Below are 19478 nucleotides of genomic sequence, written 5' to 3' on the forward strand. Positions count from 1 at the left end.
CTCTAGGCTTTCTCCCTGAGACAGTAGAGAGTCAACATTTACACTTAGTGACCATCTCACTCCCAGACTCTGCAGAGCCAGATTCTGAACCAGGAGCCAAATTCCAAGTTACCACTCTCTTGCACTAGCTGCCTCTAAATGACACCAAAATAGGGGCAGCTAGATACCACAGTGGATAAAACACCAGGTCTGGAGTTGGGAAGACCTGGGTTCAAATCTGGCCTTAGACATGACCCTGGGCAAGTTACTTGCCTGGCCCTTCTTGCTCTTCTATCTTAAAAATGGTACTTGATAGACCATGGGACCAAAACCCTCGCCTTCCCCCAATCCCTACTGAAATAGGCCCCCCTCCACACTCAGCACTGAGAGACCAAACAGAAACAAAGCCCCAGAAAAACCTGGCAGAACACCATCTGTTCCTTAACCTGACCTGCATGGCTGGACACCATTCCTGAGAACTAGCCCCCCCCCCCCAAACCCAGAGACCAAGACTCCCCGCCCTCTTAGGGCCATCCAATGAGGTTGGTCCCAACTTGACCAAGAGAGGCCATCCAGGTTACCTCATCCCTACACCCCCTATTTTTCCAATCCTATAAGAGATTAAACCCATCTCCACTCAGGTGGAGATTCAGCAGCCATATTTACTGGTATTGAACACTCCCCTTCCCCACTCCCCCCACTACTCCCACCCCCACCCCCAGGACTCTACAGCCACTTCTACTGGCACCGGGACCACCCCCCTTTGCCCCTCCTTGCCTCCAATAAATCTGTGTTATAACACTTCTGCCTCCTTCCCTCCAATTCCCAACACCCCAGCCTTTCCTCACTTCATTATACCACACTATTCTTGTTGTATTAGCATTTCAGTCAAACCCCCGTCAATCGGACTGACAATATTAAGATAAAAAGTAAGGATTTAAAAATAAATAGATAAATAAATGGAACCAAAGTACTCAGACAGCAACATTTGTTTTCCGGGTGTTTCAATAGTAGGTTAAAACTTCTAAAGACACTTTCTTGATTATTCTCTCCTTTTGTCTTCACAACACACAGTGATTCCCAAAGTGGGCGCTAATGGCCCCTGGTGGGTGCTGCAGCAATCCAGGAGGGCGGTGATGGCTACAGGTACATTTATCTTTCCTATTAATTGCTATTAAAATTAAAAAAAAAAATTTCCAGGGGGCTAAGTAATATTTTTTCTGGAAAGGGGCGGTAGGCCAAAAAAGTTTGGGAACCACTGATAACACACAAGAAAAGGTAGTTAGGGTTGTTTATTCTCCCCAACTGGACAGAAGAGGGAACTGAGATTTGGGAGGGTGGAAGTCATTTCTCCAAGGTCCTATCAAGTAAGTACCAAAGCCCTAACAAGACTCCGTATTCCTTGATTTTTCCAGTTTAATGTTTATTTCTCTACAACGTACTGTTTAAGCCCAGGGGTGTTCCTGATTGCTGTGCTCTACATTTGGAGTGGAACATCTGGCAAAGACTATGCTAAGCTTTTGGAAGCCAGAATTCTGGTTAGGAGCCAGAATGAGAAGACTGCTGAGTTGAACTAGCAGTGACCCTTCCTTGACTCCTATCTAATCCCACCAAGCTACATCTGCTTGGACCACTTTTCATACTAAGTCCACAATAGCCAGATCCCTTGTCCCAACTATTTCTTTGTAATAAAAATAAAAGGACATTTACACAGTTTTTAATTCTTGGAAAGTACTTTCTAAATCTATGGCTTCATTTGGCCCTCACAATAACCCTAGTTTGTGGGCAGAGCACATAGTATTAACCCCATTTAATTCCCAGATGAGGAATATGAAGTTAGGATTAAGTGACCAAGCTATGGTCACACAGCCAAATTTCAAGCCCAATGATTGGCTCCAAAATTCAGGATTTTTTCATCAACACCATATGCCTACCTTGTAGAGCTTAGCAAGTCTGCGATTGGCTGTATCCTCCACGATGGTGTCATCTTGGCTTTCAGGAAGAGTGGGCTTGGGCCCCAGGACCTATCAGAGATGTATAGAGGGGAACATAAGCTTTTGGGCATGGGCAAACAATGTGGGAGGCTCCCAGTTACCAGGTGTGGATGGCTCAGATCCTCAGATGGAACAGCTTGAGTTGAACAGAACTAGGAGGGATGAGTACAAGGTTCCAAGAGGAAGAGGGACATCAGGGAAAAGTTCCTTACAATCAGAGAGTGGATTGGCTGTTTCAGGAAGTTGAGAGTTCAATATCACCAGAGGATTTCAAAAGGAAGGTGAGGAATCATTTATCTGGGATAATCCTCCAAGGCCCCATCCCACTCTGAAATCCTGTGAGGTTTCCCCCAAAGCCTCCTCTCTGCATGGTTATGTTGGTTCTTCCCCTTGCTAGTGGGAGGGGGACCAAAGGCTGAATACTAATAGCTACATCTCTAGATTCTTCCCACTTGGACATTAGACACTAAGGCCAAGCACATATATGTATTACAGTCCTCTTAATATATAGGCCTTTCCATTATGAGAAGGAAGAAGCAAAAAGGCCCTAAAACACCAGCCAGAACCCCAAGGTATGGTCTCTTTGGGAAAGGAAACATTTTAGGGAGCTTGTCTCACCCTACTAGACAGGGCATCTAAATGATGTCCCCTATAAGGATGATATTAGAAAATAAGTATTGTTTTATTAGTTTAAAGATAAGAAGTAGAGAAGCTGGCTTGAGGAAGAATTGCAGTTTCAAACAGGGCTGAGAGAGAGTGTTAATTTAAACTGGTGGCAGTTATAACCATTATTTCTATGACAGTTACATGCTCTGGGTGTGGCACTCCAGAGCCACATGCAGGTTCTTTCTCTCTCAGGGCTAGAGAAGGTAACATCTTTGCCTCTCTCTGTCTCTGTCTGGGTGAAAAGACTTGAAGGAGTGGAGTGTTTTCTTTTCCAACTTAGGAAACACTATTCATTTATCTGTTACTGATTATAGATTGGTTAAACGCTGAAAAGACCAAACAAAACCTGGTCTTTGGTTTGGACTCTGAGACCATTAAGGCTCAGAATCCTAACCTGATTCTTGTGGAGACTCAACCAGCCAGTCTTGGTTATCTTTGTAACTTAAAGGTGAAGTTAAGAGTTATAGTGGTTAGGTTTATTTATAATAGTATAAATTGAGTTAGTTAGATCAGGGAAGATTAGCGTAGCCTATGAACCACAGGAGAAGCAGTTCCTTGCGGGACCTGGGAATTTATTTGGGAGGAGTTAGAATCCCTTAGAATTAGAAATTCTTTTTCCCTTATATATATTTAAATAAATAGTTTATTTTTCATAAACAAGAGTTTCTTTAGTGTTTCTTGCGCCTGGCCCTGAAGGGAAGTTCATCTTTGAGCTTCACTTCATTTACCAATGAAGATACTTTTGATATCTATCAAAAGTATCTAGAAACAATTTTGAAACTTTATTTTCTAGTCCTTTGTCCTTTATTTGGGTGCTCACCCATTTTATTTTTACACCTCACAGAGCAGTGCACCAAAATATGAGGCTCATAGTCCTATCATGTACCAAAATACAGGTGGATTTACAGTCAGTAATCCTAAAAAATACACAGCTTTGAGATGAAGTCAAACTGTCTAAAAGATAGTCCCTGGGAAATATGGTTGCTCTACAGTGACCACAGGGACAAAAGCTAAAAGGCAACATTAAACCAATCTACACACACTTTCTCTTTCTCTCGCTCTCTTTCTCTCTGGCTGTCTGGCTGTCTGTCTCTGTCACAACACCCATTTCATTATGTATCAAATGACAATAACAAGTTAGGAGGCTCACCTGGAGCATCTTCTCAGGCTCAGCTCCCTCCTCTAAAACGTGCACCTTGGCCCGGCCACTCCGCTCATTGTCCCGGATGCCCTTGGACACTTGGGTGGCCTTGAGTCTCTCAAAACGGTTGCTGCTACTGCCACACCACTGGTAGATGTCCTGCAAGGCACAGACCAAACATAAAGCTTCACAGTCATATCAGCAAACTCAGGTACAAGAGCAGGAGAAGTTAGTTGTGCCAACCTTCTCTCTGCTATCTCAAGAGCAAGAAATACAAGCAAAACTCAAGTTGCATGTGAAAACACACAGGAAGATCCAGGTGTTCACATATGGAGGCACATCCCTGTATTGTGCAAGAAGAATGGGCATACATTGTACCTGTATTATACAAAGATACTTTCAGGAAGACATTTTCAGAAAAATCTGGGAAGATTTAAATGAACTGATGCAAAGTGAAATGAACAGAACCAGGAGAACACTGGACACAGTCATCATAATATTATACAATGATCAATTGTGAATGACTTCACCCATTCTCAGGATTACAATGATCCAAGACATTTCTGAAGAATATATGGATAAAAATGTTATTCCCTCCAGAGGAAGAACTTATGGAGACTGAATGCAAATCAAAGCATACTTTTTTTACTTTATTATTCTTGGGTTTTTCGGTCTGTGTTTTGTTTTGCAACATGGTTAATATGGAAATATTTTGCATGACTGCACATATAGAATCTATATCAAATTGCTCCCCTTCTCAAGGAGGGAAATAGAGAAGAGAAAGAGAGAAAGAGAGAATTTGGAACTCAAAATTTTAAAAAATGAATGCTAAGAATTTTTGTGTACAAAGAAAGATAAAAATTTACAAGCACATATGCCTACATCTGGGTCCATATTTGTGTGCTGGCATAAGAGGTATATTATATATCTGTGTGTATGTATGTATATATGTACATATATACATAATAGGCATAGGTTGACATGTGAGCATATAACTCCCATGTAATATATGCATGTCTAAACATGTGTTTTCTCTATTGGTATACATTAGCAGAGGAGATTTTTTTTATTGGGAATTCCTCATGCCAATGAAATCATACATCCAGTCAAAATGGTGATGATGATGATGATGATGATGATGATGATGATGATGATGATGCTAAGCACATCCATGCATGCACATATTTTCTTGTATATATGTCCATGTACCAGGGTCTACATAGGCTTGGCTGTTTGCAGGTATGTGAATGCTTATACTGATGTGAATGTGTCTGGCTCTCTTTATAGGTGGGTGAGGACATAGTCATGTCCTACTTATCTGCAATAAGCTCAAGCCCTACAGTGACAAAGCCTTTGGGAAAAGCCAGCTGAGAGCACACGGCACTTGTACCTTGAAATACAGGTGTCTTAAGGAAAGGACTCAGCAACAAATGGGGTGATAGATGGAAGCAGTGAGGGCTGAGAAGGACACTTACATTCCCCAAGTCAAGGATGAAGCAGTCGCCGTTGTTGAAGCTATCCCATGTGACAGGTACCTCTGTGGCCCGGACTGTTCGACGTCCTTTCACCTTGAACAGTCTCTGCACAGAAACCTCATTGGGCACAACGTGCTTGAAGCCAGAAGCCACACCACCTTTCTATAAGATAGAGGGGAAGCATGAAAAAAATTACTTCTTGGGGGAAAAGTACAGAAGGCCAAGGAGAACTGAACAGAAGGGTCTGCGGCCTCCACTATCTTTTTAATCCCCAAATTTTCTCATAGGAATTCTCATTACAAAATTTTATATTACAAAATTTTAAAGATGCAACCCATCTGCCTTATTACACTTACTAGTTATGTGGCCTTAGACAAGTCATTTAACCTCATTGAGACTCAGTTTCCTCATCAATAAAATGGAGATAATAATATTAGCTACCTAAACGTATTTTTTAGTGAGGAAAATGGAGGAGAAGGGAAAGGAAGGAAGGAAGGAAGGAAGGAAGGAAGGAAGGAAGGAAGGAAGAAAGGAAGGAAGGAAGGAAGGAAGGAAGGAAGGAAGGGAGGGAGGGAGGGAACATGGCATAATAGAAAGGACACTAGATTTAGAATCTGATGACCTGGGTTTGGATTCCAGCTCTGCTATTAACTACACTTGACCTTTGGCCATTCACTTAACCATTCTGAGCCTTAGTTTTCTCATGTATAAAATGGAGATACTAATATTGTCTACCTCATAGGGTTGCAATCAAAATGCTCTATAAATCTAAATTGTTACTAAGCCATGACTGTTGTGGTTTATAGTGCCATGAATAAATGCTATACATCCTTATAGTATGGTGGATAAAACACTGCTTGATTTGAAGTCAGAGAACCTGGGTTGAAATAGGAGCTCTGCAACTTACTACCAATCAATGAACATTTATTAAGTACCTACCAAGTACTAGGGACACAAAAAACAAAGTAAGACAAACACTGTCCTTGAGGAGTTTGCATTCTACTGAAGGGTTACTACATTTTCACAGATAAGTAAATACAAGATATAGGCAAAATAAATATAAAATGATAGGGTGGCTGGAACAACTAAAAGGGGAAATCAGAAAAAAATCTCCTGAAGGAGATGGGACTTGAAACTGAAGGGTAAAAGAGGTTCCAAGAAGTAGGTGAAGAGAGGAATTAGGAGGGACAGTTTTTGCAAGCACATAAAGCCAGGATATTGGATGTCATACATACAAGAAGGTAAGTAGAACACTGCGTATGTAAAGAAGAGCAATATAAAAAAGAGCCAAGAAGAATAGACTGGAATTATATGGTGAAGCTACTTTCAGTACCATCAGAGGAGTCTCTATCTGATCTGAGAAATAATTGGGAGCTACTAAGAGGAAGAGAAAGAAGGGGAGGGTTAGATCCCAATTTCTTTCACACTAGTATATTTTATCTTTTCACCTCTTCTTCTTTATTCCTCCTAAACCTCCTCATCATTCTCTCCATAACCTCCAATCCCTCCATCTTTCAGTAGTATCCTAGGTCATAATCCTTTTCTGACTAAACTCTCCCTTTCTCAATCTTCTCTTCCCTTAGTGAACTAGTTCAACAACTCAGTAACTTCTACCCTTGAATCCCATTCCTTTGTTCTATCATTGTTCATACCTGCCCAAATCAAAATCCTAGATTACTCCCACTATCCACCCTCCTTTGTTCCTACTCAAGTGCTACTGAACAGAACTGCAGAAAATTACAAAATCGTTCTTAGGAAGGCTCATTGAGAATTTGTTAGCTAATCTCAACTGCTGCAAGGAAATCTCCCTACTCATCTTGATTCCCAGTCTTCTTCTTTCTCCTCAATCCTCCCATAGCATCCCCTTTTCCCATTCTTTCAGCTAAGGACCCCATCTCATACTTCACTTTAAAAACTGAGAACAGAGACAGTAGCTAGGTAGCACAGTTGAAAGAGCACCAGGTCTGGAGCTAGGAGGACCCAGGTTCAAATCTGGCCTCAGACACTTCCTAATTATGTGACCCTGGGTAAGGTCACTTAACCCTGATTGCCTAGCCCTTGTCGTTCTTCTGTCTTAGAATGGATACTAAGATAGAAGGTAATGATTTAAAAGATAAAATAAAATAAATTGAGAACATTCATATGAGTTCCCTTTTTCTTCTTTATTTTAGAGAATTCTTGGAGAGGTTCCAGATTTTGCTGCTACTGAGCTGCCTTATGAGCTTTACCCCCCTTTCTTCCTCATCTTACATCTAATATGTTATATTTCTCCACTACCTCCTTCATTCTGTGATAATGAGATGGCTCTTCTGTTTGTTAAGTCATTTCCTCTTCATATACCCTTGATCTTCCCCAGTAGATTACCATCAACCCCACTAATTTTCAGTCTCTCCCAATCTATAGTTTCTTCATTGCTGCCTCTAAGCATGCCTATGTTTTCCCAATCCTTAAAAAGCTCTCCTCTTCCCTCACACTATTCTAAATCCTCTGAAATCTAGCATCCAACTTTATTGTTCAATTAAAACTGCTTTTTTCCAAAGTTACCGATAATTTCAATTGCCAAAACTAAGGGCTCCTCACCCCTAATCTTGATCCTTAAAAAAAAAAAAAAAAAAAAAAAAACCTCTCATTAGCATTTGAGACTCTTGGTTTTTTTGGTTTTTTTTCCTAGATACTCTCTGGGTTTTTGAGACTCTGCTCTCTCTTGGTTCTCCCTCCACTTTTGTCTGATTGTTCCTTCACAGTCTTTACAGATATTCATCTAAGGCCCCCAGTGGCCTCTCTTGGTCCCACTATTCTCTTTTCTCTGTACTCTCTCACTTGATAATGAGATCAGCTCTGTCAATGATTCCCAGATCTATTTATCCAATTGTCTCTATGACATTTCTTGCATATATCCCCTCATCTCCACACATACAGCTACACCCTAGCCCATACCCTTATAACATCTTGCCTGAACCTCTTCAATAATCTTTCAATTGAATTCCCTGCTTTGAATCTTTCCCCATTCCAATCTATCCTACTACGCACGGCTTCAGAACTGTTCATTTCTGTCAGCCTCTCTCCTCAATAAACTCCAATGATACTACCTCTACTATCAAATATAAGTCAAATAAAAACCCTTCTGTTTGGCATTAAACATCCTTTGCTATCTGATTCCTTTCTACCTTTCTATTATTTTAACACATTCTCTCTCCCTCTCCATACTCTACGGTCCAGCCATAGCGGCGTGCTTGCTGTTTCTCACACACACCACTCCATTTCTTAATTCCCAGGCTGTGTACTGACTGTCCCCCATACCTGGAATGCTGTCCCTCCTGACTTCCACCTCAGAGAATCCATGGCTTTCTTTAAAACTCAGCTCAAGAGCCACTTCCAATTAGAGGCTCGCTCACCCCACAGCCCTCCCCACCCCTGCCAACTGCTAGTCCTTTCCCCTCTAAGGTTACCTGGTATCTGCTCTGTATGAATCTTGTATAATTACGCTTATATTGTATGTCCCATTAGAATGTATCATCCTTGAGGAAAAATGCTGGTTTTGCTTTTCTTTTCTATCCCTACTCCTAAACACAGTGTCTGGCATATAGTAAATGATTAATAAAGGCTTGTTGATTGATGTCTGGGCTTCAGTTTCTTCTTCTGCAAAATGAGGGTATTGGATTGGGGAAATTCTTGGGATCTTTTAAACTCTAACATTCTGCGTACTAAGATGTCTTTTCACTCTAATGTTTGGTTTTCTACGAACATTCTAAGTTCTAATACTGTGTTGTAAGGTCCCTCCCAGGTCTACGAGCTATGTTCTATTGTCATTTGTTGAACAAGAAGTTATTAAACTTAAAAGGATCTATGTGTAAGGCATGGTGCTAAGTGCCAGAGAAAAAGAAGGGGAAAAAAATCATTCCTGGCTTCAAGGAATTCACATTCCCCTGAAGAGGGATAGAACCTATGAACAGCTGAGTTTAATTTATTTATTTTTACTTTTTTTTTTTTTTAAACCCTTGTACTTCGGTGTATTGTCTCATAGGTGGAAGATTGGTAAGGGTGGGCAATGGGGATCAAGTGACTTGCCCAGGGTCACACAGCTGGGAAGTGGCTGAGGCCGGGTTTGAACCTAGGACCTCCTGTCTCTAGGCCTGACTCTCACTCCCCTGAGCTACCCAGCTGCCCCCTAGCTGAGTTTAATTTAAAAGTAAACTGTTGGAGCAACTAGATGACTCAATGGATGGAGAGCCACACCTAGAGATTCCTGGGTTCAAATCTAGCCTCAGATACCCATTAGCTGTGTAATCCGTAGCACTTAACCCCAATCGCCAAGCTCTTACCACTTTTCTGCCTTGGAATGGATACTTTATATTGATTCTAAGACAGAAGGCCAAAGGTCTTTAAAAAATAAGACTGTCATGAGTGGCACAAAGGAGAGATCCAGAAAAATTATTCTTTGAAAATGTGGGGGGAGAGAGATCATTTGGAGGAGGAAGAGAATTAGGGAAAACTGTATGAGAGAGGTAATGAGCTGAGCCTTGAAAGACGAGATTAATTCCAAAACACAGAGGTGATAAAGGAATGCATTACGGGCATAGCTTCTCCTATTCCAGTGCATTGAGGCAGGAGACAACATGTTGATTTTAGGAACTAGCCAGTAAGACCAGCTTGGCTGGAAGCAAACATGTATGAAGAGCAAGGTGAGTTTAGACTGGAAAGGTGAGTTGGAGCAAGTTTGTGAGCCTGGGAAGGGTCTTAAAGGTCTCACTGAGCAGTTTTTGTTATTCCATAGGCAACTGGGAGACAATAAAGGTTTTCTTGGCAACTCTAGCTTTCTATGGTTCTGTTTCCAGTGGCTTTACAGCATCTTTCCCTACCCCTCTCTGTAGCCTAGGCCAGGACACAATTGCTTCCCTTCTGTTTGTTTGCAGCTCTGTGGAGCCTTTCAGAGAGGCAAGTCTTGCATCAAGTCTTACATAATACTCTGCTCCTTTGGGATCTATAATTTATGAAGGAATCCAGCCTGGTGCATTTTCCTATTATTGCCAGGAGAACTAAGAGACTTAAGAAGGCTTGCAAATAGCAGAACACAGCTCCATTTTGGACCACTATGTTCCTGCTATATGCAGTAGAAAGAGTATAGAACTTAGAAGATTAGAAATCCAAGCTATGCCACTTACTAGCTATGTTATCTATGGCAAATCATTTCCACCTCTTTGAGCCTCAGTTTTCTCATCTGTAAAATGGTAATAATAATACACTATCCTGTCTCACAAGTTTGTGTAGAATGTATGTGAAGTATTTGGTAGCTAAAACACTAATTAAATATGTAACTTAATTATTTTTCATAAAAGAACCACTCTAAAAAAAACCCAGACCATTTCCTTTCAAATCTTTATTATCTATCAAAGTTGAGGTCCATTCCTGGACAATCACTCCCTGGCCCTCTCCTCTGATCACAGACCTAGAAAAGCCAGTAGAGGTAATCTAGTCCAACTTCTTATATTTAGGGCCAGAGGGGACCTTAGGTGTCATCTAGTCTAAACCCTTCATTTTGCATTTGAGAAATCAAGGTCTATAAAGGTTAAATGACTTGTCTAAGGTAACAGAGAGAGTAAAAGGAGATCCAGGATTGGAAACCCAGATCCTCTAACTTTAACCCCAGCATTCCCACCACTTGAGCTATCATTCTGACAGGTAGTTTGGTTAGCTATTTATCTCTTCATTTGGCACATTTAGGCACTGAGGCCTAAGACTGAGTGACTCCTCCAAAGATCACACAGCTAGCTATTTTCCTGACTACCTAAGGGCTCCTGATTTCTGGTTCAGTGTCCTCTCCTCTATTATCTCCAGTTTCCATTCTTCCTTTGGGATTCTAGTTTTATCACTGTAGTTTGAGACTAGAGATTTTCCTTCACTTAAAGACTTTAAGCAGAGACTTGATAACTGACTGACATGTATGTTGCAAAGGAAATTGCCTGCCTTTGTAAAGAGTGGGCCAGTGCTTAGCATATAGTAGGGGCAGCTGGATAATAGAGCTCAGAACAGAGTGCCAGGCCTGAAACCAGACTTCCTAAGTTCAAATCTGGCCTCAGACATTTATTAGCTGTTTGACCCTGGGCAAGAGTAATTTTGTGTTTGCCTCAGTTTCCCCATCTGTAAAGTGAGCTGGAGAAAGAAATGGCAAGCCCCTTCAGTATCTTTATCAAGAAAACCCCAAAAAGAGATCATGAAGAATTGAACATGACTGAAAAAAACCCAACAAAACAATAATAACAGCATAACAAACATTAACAAATGTTTATTAAGATGAATTCTGCCTTCTGCAGCCAAGATAAACAAATCTGCTTCCTTTTCTACTTGTCAGACCCATACAGACCACTGTCATATCTCCTCTAAGTCTTTTCTCTTTAGGCTAAATATGCCTACTTTATTCAACTCATTAACATCTGACAACAAATATTTATTAATCTTAGATTAATTCTAATAAGTAGAGCAGCTAGGTGGTATAGCAGATAAAGTGCCAAGCCTGCAGTCAGGAAGACTCATCTTAAATCTGTTTGCCTCAGTTTTTTCATCCATAAAATGAGCTAAAGAAGGAAATGGCAAACCATTCCAGATTTTTCTTTGCCAAGAAAATTCCAAATGGGGACACAATGAGTTGGAGACTACTGAAAACATCCAAACAACAATACTAATAAATAATATATTATAAAATCAAATTATAATAAATAAAACATCTTATTTTATATCAATAAATATTATATATCTCAGATGATCTCATATGGAGTTCCATCTTTATCTTCATATAACTGGTTTTCAAATTTATAGCATGTTGAAATTGGAAAATATTATCTAGATCAGAGATGTCGAACTTGCTGTTCATAGTATGGCCATAACCAGATTAAAATGTAATTATGAGGCAGCTAAGTAGGTGGCTCTATAGATAGAGAGCCAAGCCATAGAGCCAGGAGGTCCTGGGTTCAAATTTGGCCTCATTCCATGTTATCACATCCTAGTTTGCTGAAGAACATCTCTTGTTGTTGGGCAGAAGTCTCTCCCTTGTTGCCCAATCCCAGAAACCCTCTCTCTTCTTTCTTGAAACATTATAAAACCTGTAGCTTCTTTCTAATCCCTGGGGTTGGATCTAGCCAAATCTCCACATGTGTATCTGAATTCTCTCTTTTAAAGGAAATTATCGAATTTGCCAGCACAAAACAAACAAACAAACAAACAACAACAACAAAAAAACCTAGCCTCAGAAATTCCCCAGAGAGGGGAAGTGATTTACACAAAAATCATATAACCAGGAAGTAGCAGAGCCAAGATCCACATTCAAATCTCACACCTACAAATTCCTATCTGCAAAATACAATAAGACTTTTAAGCCAATTTCCCAATGTTCTGCCCCTCCCAGAAGCATCTAGGGAAAACACACCCAGTCCTTTGTGATCACCCACATAATAATCCCTTGTGTTTCTTTAGAAGTTTAAAGGCCTTTCCTATCCATCATCTCATTTTATCCTCACAAAATTCCTCTTGAGGTAGGCAAGGAAACAATGATCATCCTCATTTGTTAGATGATGCTGAACTGAGGTGAAGTCATTTACCCAGAGTTATCTAAATGCTGGAAACCCTGGCCTCTAATTCCTAAGCTAGTGCTACTCCCTCTACACCCTCAGTCTCCACCACCCTCACCCCCTCCACATAATGAAAAATCCAAGCCTTTGGCCCCATTTAGGAGGGTTATTCAACCCCAGCTGGGAATGAGCTAAGCCAAAGGAAAGAGCTGTCTGGAGCCTGGGAGACCCAGAACCTGGGTCAAGTTCAAGTTCGAGTTTCTTTCTTTCTTTTAAATAAGAGAAGTAAGAACACAACAGAGTTGCCTGTTGCTAAGGAGAAAATTCATCCAAAATCAGAGGTTCTCCAGGGGCTCTTGGGTAACAAGTAACTCTTTGTGAGAGAGATCTTGAGAAATAATGTGTAAATGAATCAGAATCAAGGTCAGGTTCCCCTCAGAGACACTAAAAGTGGTTTGCTCACATTTAACAGTTCGCCGGCTCTGAGCCAGCCATCTCTTTCACCAAGACCAGGTTTGTTCGAGGCTAAGTTTCCTTCAACTCCCTCCACAGAAACAGCCAACAACAGTCTATCACCTGGAAAAGCCCATTTCTACCTCCTCGTATCCCTAACAATACCTGGTGGGGGGATGGAGCCAGAGATACTCTAAATCCCAGAATGTATGAGCAAGAGTGGAAAACAAAATAGAACTATTGAAACTTCAAAGGACTTGAGAAATCACCTCTTCTAACTTCCTCATTTGTTTGATAAGGAAAACAAGCCTGCTAACTACCAGCAGGTCATTCTGACGTTGGGAAGAAGATGTTTCTAATCCCAAACAATGCTTACCTTGTACTTTATGCCAGATTTGAAGTAACCGAGGAACGTTTGAGATTCAAAGCCCTGGACTTCTCGGTGCTGAACTGCTTTTCCATGAAGGTAGTCATCCATCTGGACAGTGAAGATGGCAGCAGCACCACTCTCATCCTGAGTACATTCATTCCCTGGGAAGGGGGGAAAGCACAATTATTGTTAGCTTTGCCAAAACTAGCTGTGATCTTGGGTTAATTACTGCCCCTTCCAGAATCAATCATCAGTCAACAAATTTTGATTAAGTGACTAACGTATACCAGTCACTGTGCTAGGTGCTGGGGAGAGAGATACAAAGAATGAAATAATCCTTATTCTCAAGGAATTGGCATTTTTCAAAAATCCTAATCTTTTGTCTTAGAATCTATACTAATTATCTAAGTATCAGTTCTAAGCTAGAAGAGCAGTGAGGGCTAAATAATTGGGGTTAAGAGACTTATTTGCCCAGGGTCACATGCTAGGAAGTGGCTGAGATCAAATTTGAACCCAGATCCTTCTGACTTCAGGCTTGGCACTCTATCCACTGTGCTACCCAAGTACCTCTAGGTAGGTGGCATTTACTTCTAACAGGGGAGACAGTAAGTATATATGCAAATACATGTGGAGTAAAGAAAAGTAATACAAATCGATACATGTAATTAGAAAAGGAAGGTGTTCTGAATTGCAGGGGTCAACAAAGAATCCTAGAATGTGAAATCTGAAAAAGATCCTAGTTATGATCTATTCCAATCCACCTCTCTGGGCCCCCATTTCTTGGTCTGTAAAAGGAGAAGGATGAACTGAGTAAATATTATTTTTTAAAATTTTTATTTTGAATATTTTCCCATAGTTACATGTTTCATGTTCTTTCCCTCTCCCCCAAACCCCCTTACCTCTCCTCCCTTCCACTGGGTTTTACATGTATCATTGATTAAGACCTAATTCCATATTATTGATAGTTGGACTAGAGTTATCGTTTAGTGTCTACATCCCCAATAATATCCCCATAAGCCCATGTCTTCAAGCAGTTGTATTTCTTCTGTGTTTCTCCTGAGTAAACATTATAAACTCTTCCAGTTATTCCCACTAAGATCCCATAATTAAAGCTTCTGGGGATCCCAGAAACAGTCTCTTGACAACAAACTGAAGTATGTAGGAAGTCAATGATCTCCTACATTTGTGGAGAACTGTATGCCATGCAAAAAATTATCAAAGATCTAGATTTAGAGCACCAAAAAGATCATCCAGTCTAACCCCCTCATTTTACAGATGAGGAAACTGAGCTTCAAGGAGACTGAGTAACAGGTAGGTGGTGCAGTAGATAGAGCTCTGGCCCTGGAATCTGGAAGAACTGTTCTTGCAAGCTGTGTGATCCCAGGCAACTCATTTACCCTCTGTCTGCCTTACTTTCCTCATCTGTAAAATGAAGATGAAATCTTCCCAGGGTTGTCATGAGGATAAAATGAGTTAATATTTGTGAAGCTCTTTGTAAACCTTCAAGAGTGACATGTAAATATTAGCTACAATTATTGCCCAAGGTGTCAAAGGCAAGACTCAACCCAGCCTTCTCAACTCCAACATCAGCTCTCTACTACACCAGGTTGCTTCTTGATCACCTCCTTGGAGTCTCTATTTGAATCACATTAGAATGTAACTCCTTGTGAGTAGAGATTGAATCATTCTTTGTATTTATATTCCCAACAATAAATGCATATTGATTGACTGATTAAGCCTCACTATAACTCCAGAAGATGGGCAAGAAGAGATGAATAGCCTCATTTTAGAATTGGGAAATACAAGTTCAGAGAGTAAAGTAGTCACAGTGGTAATAAGTATCAAAACTGCGATTCAAACCCAAATTTTCTAATTAAGGCCTGACAGGTCTCTTCTGACAAGAACAAAATAAACCTGGGTTCAGGGGATGCCAGCTGCCTATTCCCTGGCATCCCACACTCCTGACCCAAAATCATTATGTCTATGGATCAGTTTTATATTTAATAAATGCTTGTTGGTCGAGTGATTGTTAAAGGACAATCTTTTTAAATAGCCCTGTGCTGATTTCACTGTCAGACAATTCACCCCATGGCCTGATGGTTCCCCAGGCCACAAGTTCTCAGCCTCATCACCACCTGTGTCCTTCCTTCTCTTTACTGATAACTACTCTAATTACTATTGTGAATTATTAATGATAATGAGACATTGCCTCTGATAAAGGTGCCAGGATTTCTTGTTGATGGCAATCATACTAAACACTGGGAGGGAGATTTATTCTAAGGTCTATCCCTACCACTCCCCTAGAATCATTTTTAAATTAGCTATATTTTAACATCAGAACTGAAAGGGACTTTAGAATGAAGAATGTTAACCCAGGTTAGACTATTTAGAATACAGAATGTTAAGGTTAGCAAAAACCTTAGAGGTCTTTAATCTAAACTTCTAGCCTATGTTGAAATCCTCCCCTATGATATTCTTGATGACCTCTGGCCATTTAGTCCCTGTAGAGTAGGTGCTTAGTTCAAGGGTGGGGTGGGGGGGAAACAAGGAAGGTTAGCTTCTTACCCAGCCAGAAGTGGAGATCATACTGCAAGCTTCCATCCCGTCGTTTGACAGTGTTCAGGATTAAATATGCATCACCAGTGAAGAAATCCCCATACAGGTTCTTGGGTACTGGTACCAAGTCAAATTGTTCCACCCTCCAAATCTGCAGGCCAGGCTCCTTCCCTGCCTTCAGGAACTCTGCATGTTCCACCACCATGCTGACAGGCTGGGGGAAAAATGATGAAGAGAACTGAAGAAAAAGTACCAGGAAGGGGTAAATTCAGCAAAAATCCTCATATTCCAGGACCAGAGCCCATTTCAAATGAAGATGGAGTGGTCTCCCACAGTGAGAAACTAAAATCTCAAACAGGACTCAGAGAGAAATATCTATTCTTTTGTATTCTGCAACCAGTATCCTAGAAATATTTGAGATTTCTGTAGTACATTTCTACTGTAATGAGAAACAAGATGGGTGGACTCTATTTCTGGCTCTTCCACTAATCAGTTTTGTACCAGTGACTTCCTCTCTTCTGGGGCTCAGTTTCCTCATCCATAAAATGAGGAGGGTATTTTAGTTCTATTACATTCTCTGATCTGTGTTCTAATATTCTATTTCTGAGAGCGTACTAGCTTGTACTTTTAATTTTTTGATTCACATCATTCTCTCCCCCACTCCCGAATATGGAGGACTCCCAGAGCCCTGTCTCCAAGTCCTTTTCAGATTCCCCCTTTCAGAATCCTTCCTTTAGTTTTCTTCCTTCTTGATCCTCCACTGACTTTCCCATTCTCCTCTTTTGATACCAGGCAACTCCTGTTTGCTTGAATTCTGGACTCTTAAGGCAGCAATGGGGCACAAAAGCAGAAAACTGAATTAAGCTGCATTTAAAACCCATTGCCATCAGTTAAGGGACCCATGATCTCTCTTCCTTTTACTCTAGGGTCTCATATTTCCTAAATATTTAGGGGCTAGAATTATACTTCACAGCCCAACTCCATTTCTTAGTTCTCAACTGCCATTTAGGCGAGTCAAATGGAATTTCTCTTCTTCCTTTTTGGTGGAGCTTTTTTTAAAACAAGCAAACATTCTGAAGTCTAGCCTCAAATGCATGGTAATATTTTAAGGAGCATTGGACCGAGGTTCTGGACACACCTTTGATACTAAATAGCTGAGGGACTTAGACGAGTCACCTCATATCTCTGCGTCTGTTCTCTTCACTGTAAAATGTAGGGGCTGGAAATAGGTCAGCCTTCTCCTTCTATGTTTTAACAACCTCCATTCTAAGGTTCTGCTGTCTACAGTCTAACATTCTACATTCTAAGGGCCATTCCAGGCTTTAATAGACTCTGTTCTAAAGGTCTCTTTCAGCTCTAAAATCCGAATGTCCAGAGCAGCTACATTTTCTCCATCATTTTCTCCAGATACCAGTTATCCTGGATTGGCCAGTACAAATTTTGAAAGCGTAGCCTTTCATACACCTCACAAACAACAACTTAGAGAGACCACCCAGGCTGAGCCTGCTTCCACTACAATCTTGCCCCCCTCCCCCACCTCCTTCACACACAACCAGAACAAATCCCCAACTTTTAAGTCCTACACAGCCCCTCCCGGATTGACCCACCCACACCCCAGCAGCAAACAGCCTGATCCTGTTTGCCAACTCGGAGGACAAAGGTGGGTCAGCCCCAGGATCAATCCATCTGTGGGTCTGCTGGGGCGGGGTCCATCCCAGCGCTGGAGATACGGGAGGGAGAGAAAACTTTTCGCATGCACCCATTTACTCTGCCCCCAGGAAGAAGAAAGATCTCGGCAGGTGAGCAGTTGGTTATGCTGAAGAAGGCAGAAGAGCACTTCCAAAGGCGATGCTGTCGATTAGTAAATATCCCAGTATAACAGCCAAAGGGAGAGAAAGAGGGGTCCAGCTTGAAACCGCGACCGGAAATCATACTTACAAAGCAACAGAATAGTTTTTCCATTATAGACCTTAATTATGCCCCTTTTCCTAGCGTTGTATCTGAAAAAACTTATAATAGAGAGTTAAATGGGGTTGTTTAGGGCAGGAAGCTCACTGCCCCAGCCTCCCCCCTTCTCCCTCTGTCCCTGCCTCCCTCCCCCACGAACGGCGAAGATCCATCCCCCTAGCAGACTGGGAAGAGCGGGGGATGCCGGCGCCAGGCACTCACCCCCGCGGACAGCGCCACGGTGGCTGTAAGCAAGGAGACCAGCGAGCCTGGGGTGACAGCGGCATGTCCACAGCCTGCCCGCAGGAGAAGGCAGCCCAGGGCCGCCAGCATCAGAGAGTCCCGGGCCATGTCCGTGGCCAGGCACGGTGGGAAGAGTGAGGAAATGTTAGGCAAAGAGTCTGGGAGAAGGCTGGCTGCGTCCTCCTGCCTCTAGCAGCCCGGCCAGTATATAAGGTGGCCAGGCCCGCCCAGCCACAGGGGAGACCCGCCCAAGCTCCCCACGTGAGTCTAGAGCCAAAGCAGCTGCCACCTGGCTCTGGACCCAGGGCCCTCCTCAATCTGACCTCCCTGACCCAGTCCTGGACCTTTTATGAAGCATGGGGCTCCCGGGAGAACTTCAGGGCTAAGTCACTGGGAGGTTTCAGGGGAGGAAGGACATGTTTAGGCAGACCCATGAAGGGGACCCCAAGGGTCTTTCAGTGAAAGAGACCAGGGCCCACCACACCATCCTTAGAACTATGGGGTTTAGACATGAAAGGAACTTTAGTGATCATCTAATTGAAACTCCTCATTTTACACAAAAGGAAAGTGAGTCTCAAAGAGGGAAAGTGACTTATCCAAGCCCCACAGTTAGTCTGTGGCAGTTCATATTTTAATCTAGAACCTTTAATTCTAAGTTTAATTTCTTTCTACTTGAATGTTGCCATCTCACATTTCCTTCAACCTCATGCAGGAACATAGCCCATGTCTTTATTGTCTTTTGCTAGGTTACAGTGCACTTTATATATGTTGTAGTCTCATAGGACCCCAGTGAGGGAAATAAGGCAGGGATTATTCTCTCCATTTTGCCATCAGTAATAATGGTAATATTGTTCACATTTCTATAGCACTTTAAGGTTTTTGTTCCTTTCTTCACAATGTTGTAAGATTGGGCACAAGTTTTATTGCTCATTTCATTAGAGGAAATGATTTGCATAGGTCATTTGAAACTGAACTTTACTACCAAGTCCTTTCCATTAGTGACCTCTAATAATAATCCTGTGCATATGTATCTGTAGCCCTTTACAATTTACAAAGTGCTCTCATGTGCCTCTGCTCCTACCAACACCCCAT

At 41.6% G+C, this 19478-nt stretch overlaps 1 protein-coding gene across 2 annotated transcripts in view; it reads right to left on the reverse strand.

The window, feature by feature from the left end:
- Window positions 1-18572, reverse strand: part of GSN (gelsolin) — a 39726-nt gene extending 21154 nt beyond the window's left edge. The window contains exons 1-7 of one of the 2 annotated variants that reach the window (XM_044664263.1): window positions 18366-18385; window positions 18135-18205; window positions 16206-16410; window positions 13647-13801; window positions 5256-5417; window positions 3790-3939; window positions 1914-2003 (exon numbers count right to left, since the gene is read on the reverse strand). In XM_044664263.1, the coding sequence (XP_044520198.1) occupies window positions 1914-2003; window positions 3790-3939; window positions 5256-5417; window positions 13647-13801; window positions 16206-16410; window positions 18135-18158 (786 nt within the window). In that variant the 5' untranslated portion in view covers window positions 18159-18205; window positions 18366-18385. Of the gene's footprint in view, window positions 1-1913; window positions 2004-3789; window positions 3940-5255; window positions 5418-13646; window positions 13802-16205; window positions 16411-18134; window positions 18206-18365 lie in introns of both variants that reach the window. The other variant, XM_044664262.1, reaches the window with a different exon arrangement.
- Between the last annotated feature and the right edge of the window lie 906 nt (window positions 18573-19478).

Source organism: Gracilinanus agilis, chromosome 2, assembly GCF_016433145.1.
Source record: "Gracilinanus agilis isolate LMUSP501 chromosome 2, AgileGrace, whole genome shotgun sequence".
NCBI classification, from domain to species: Eukaryota; Metazoa; Chordata; class Mammalia; order Didelphimorphia; family Didelphidae; genus Gracilinanus; species Gracilinanus agilis.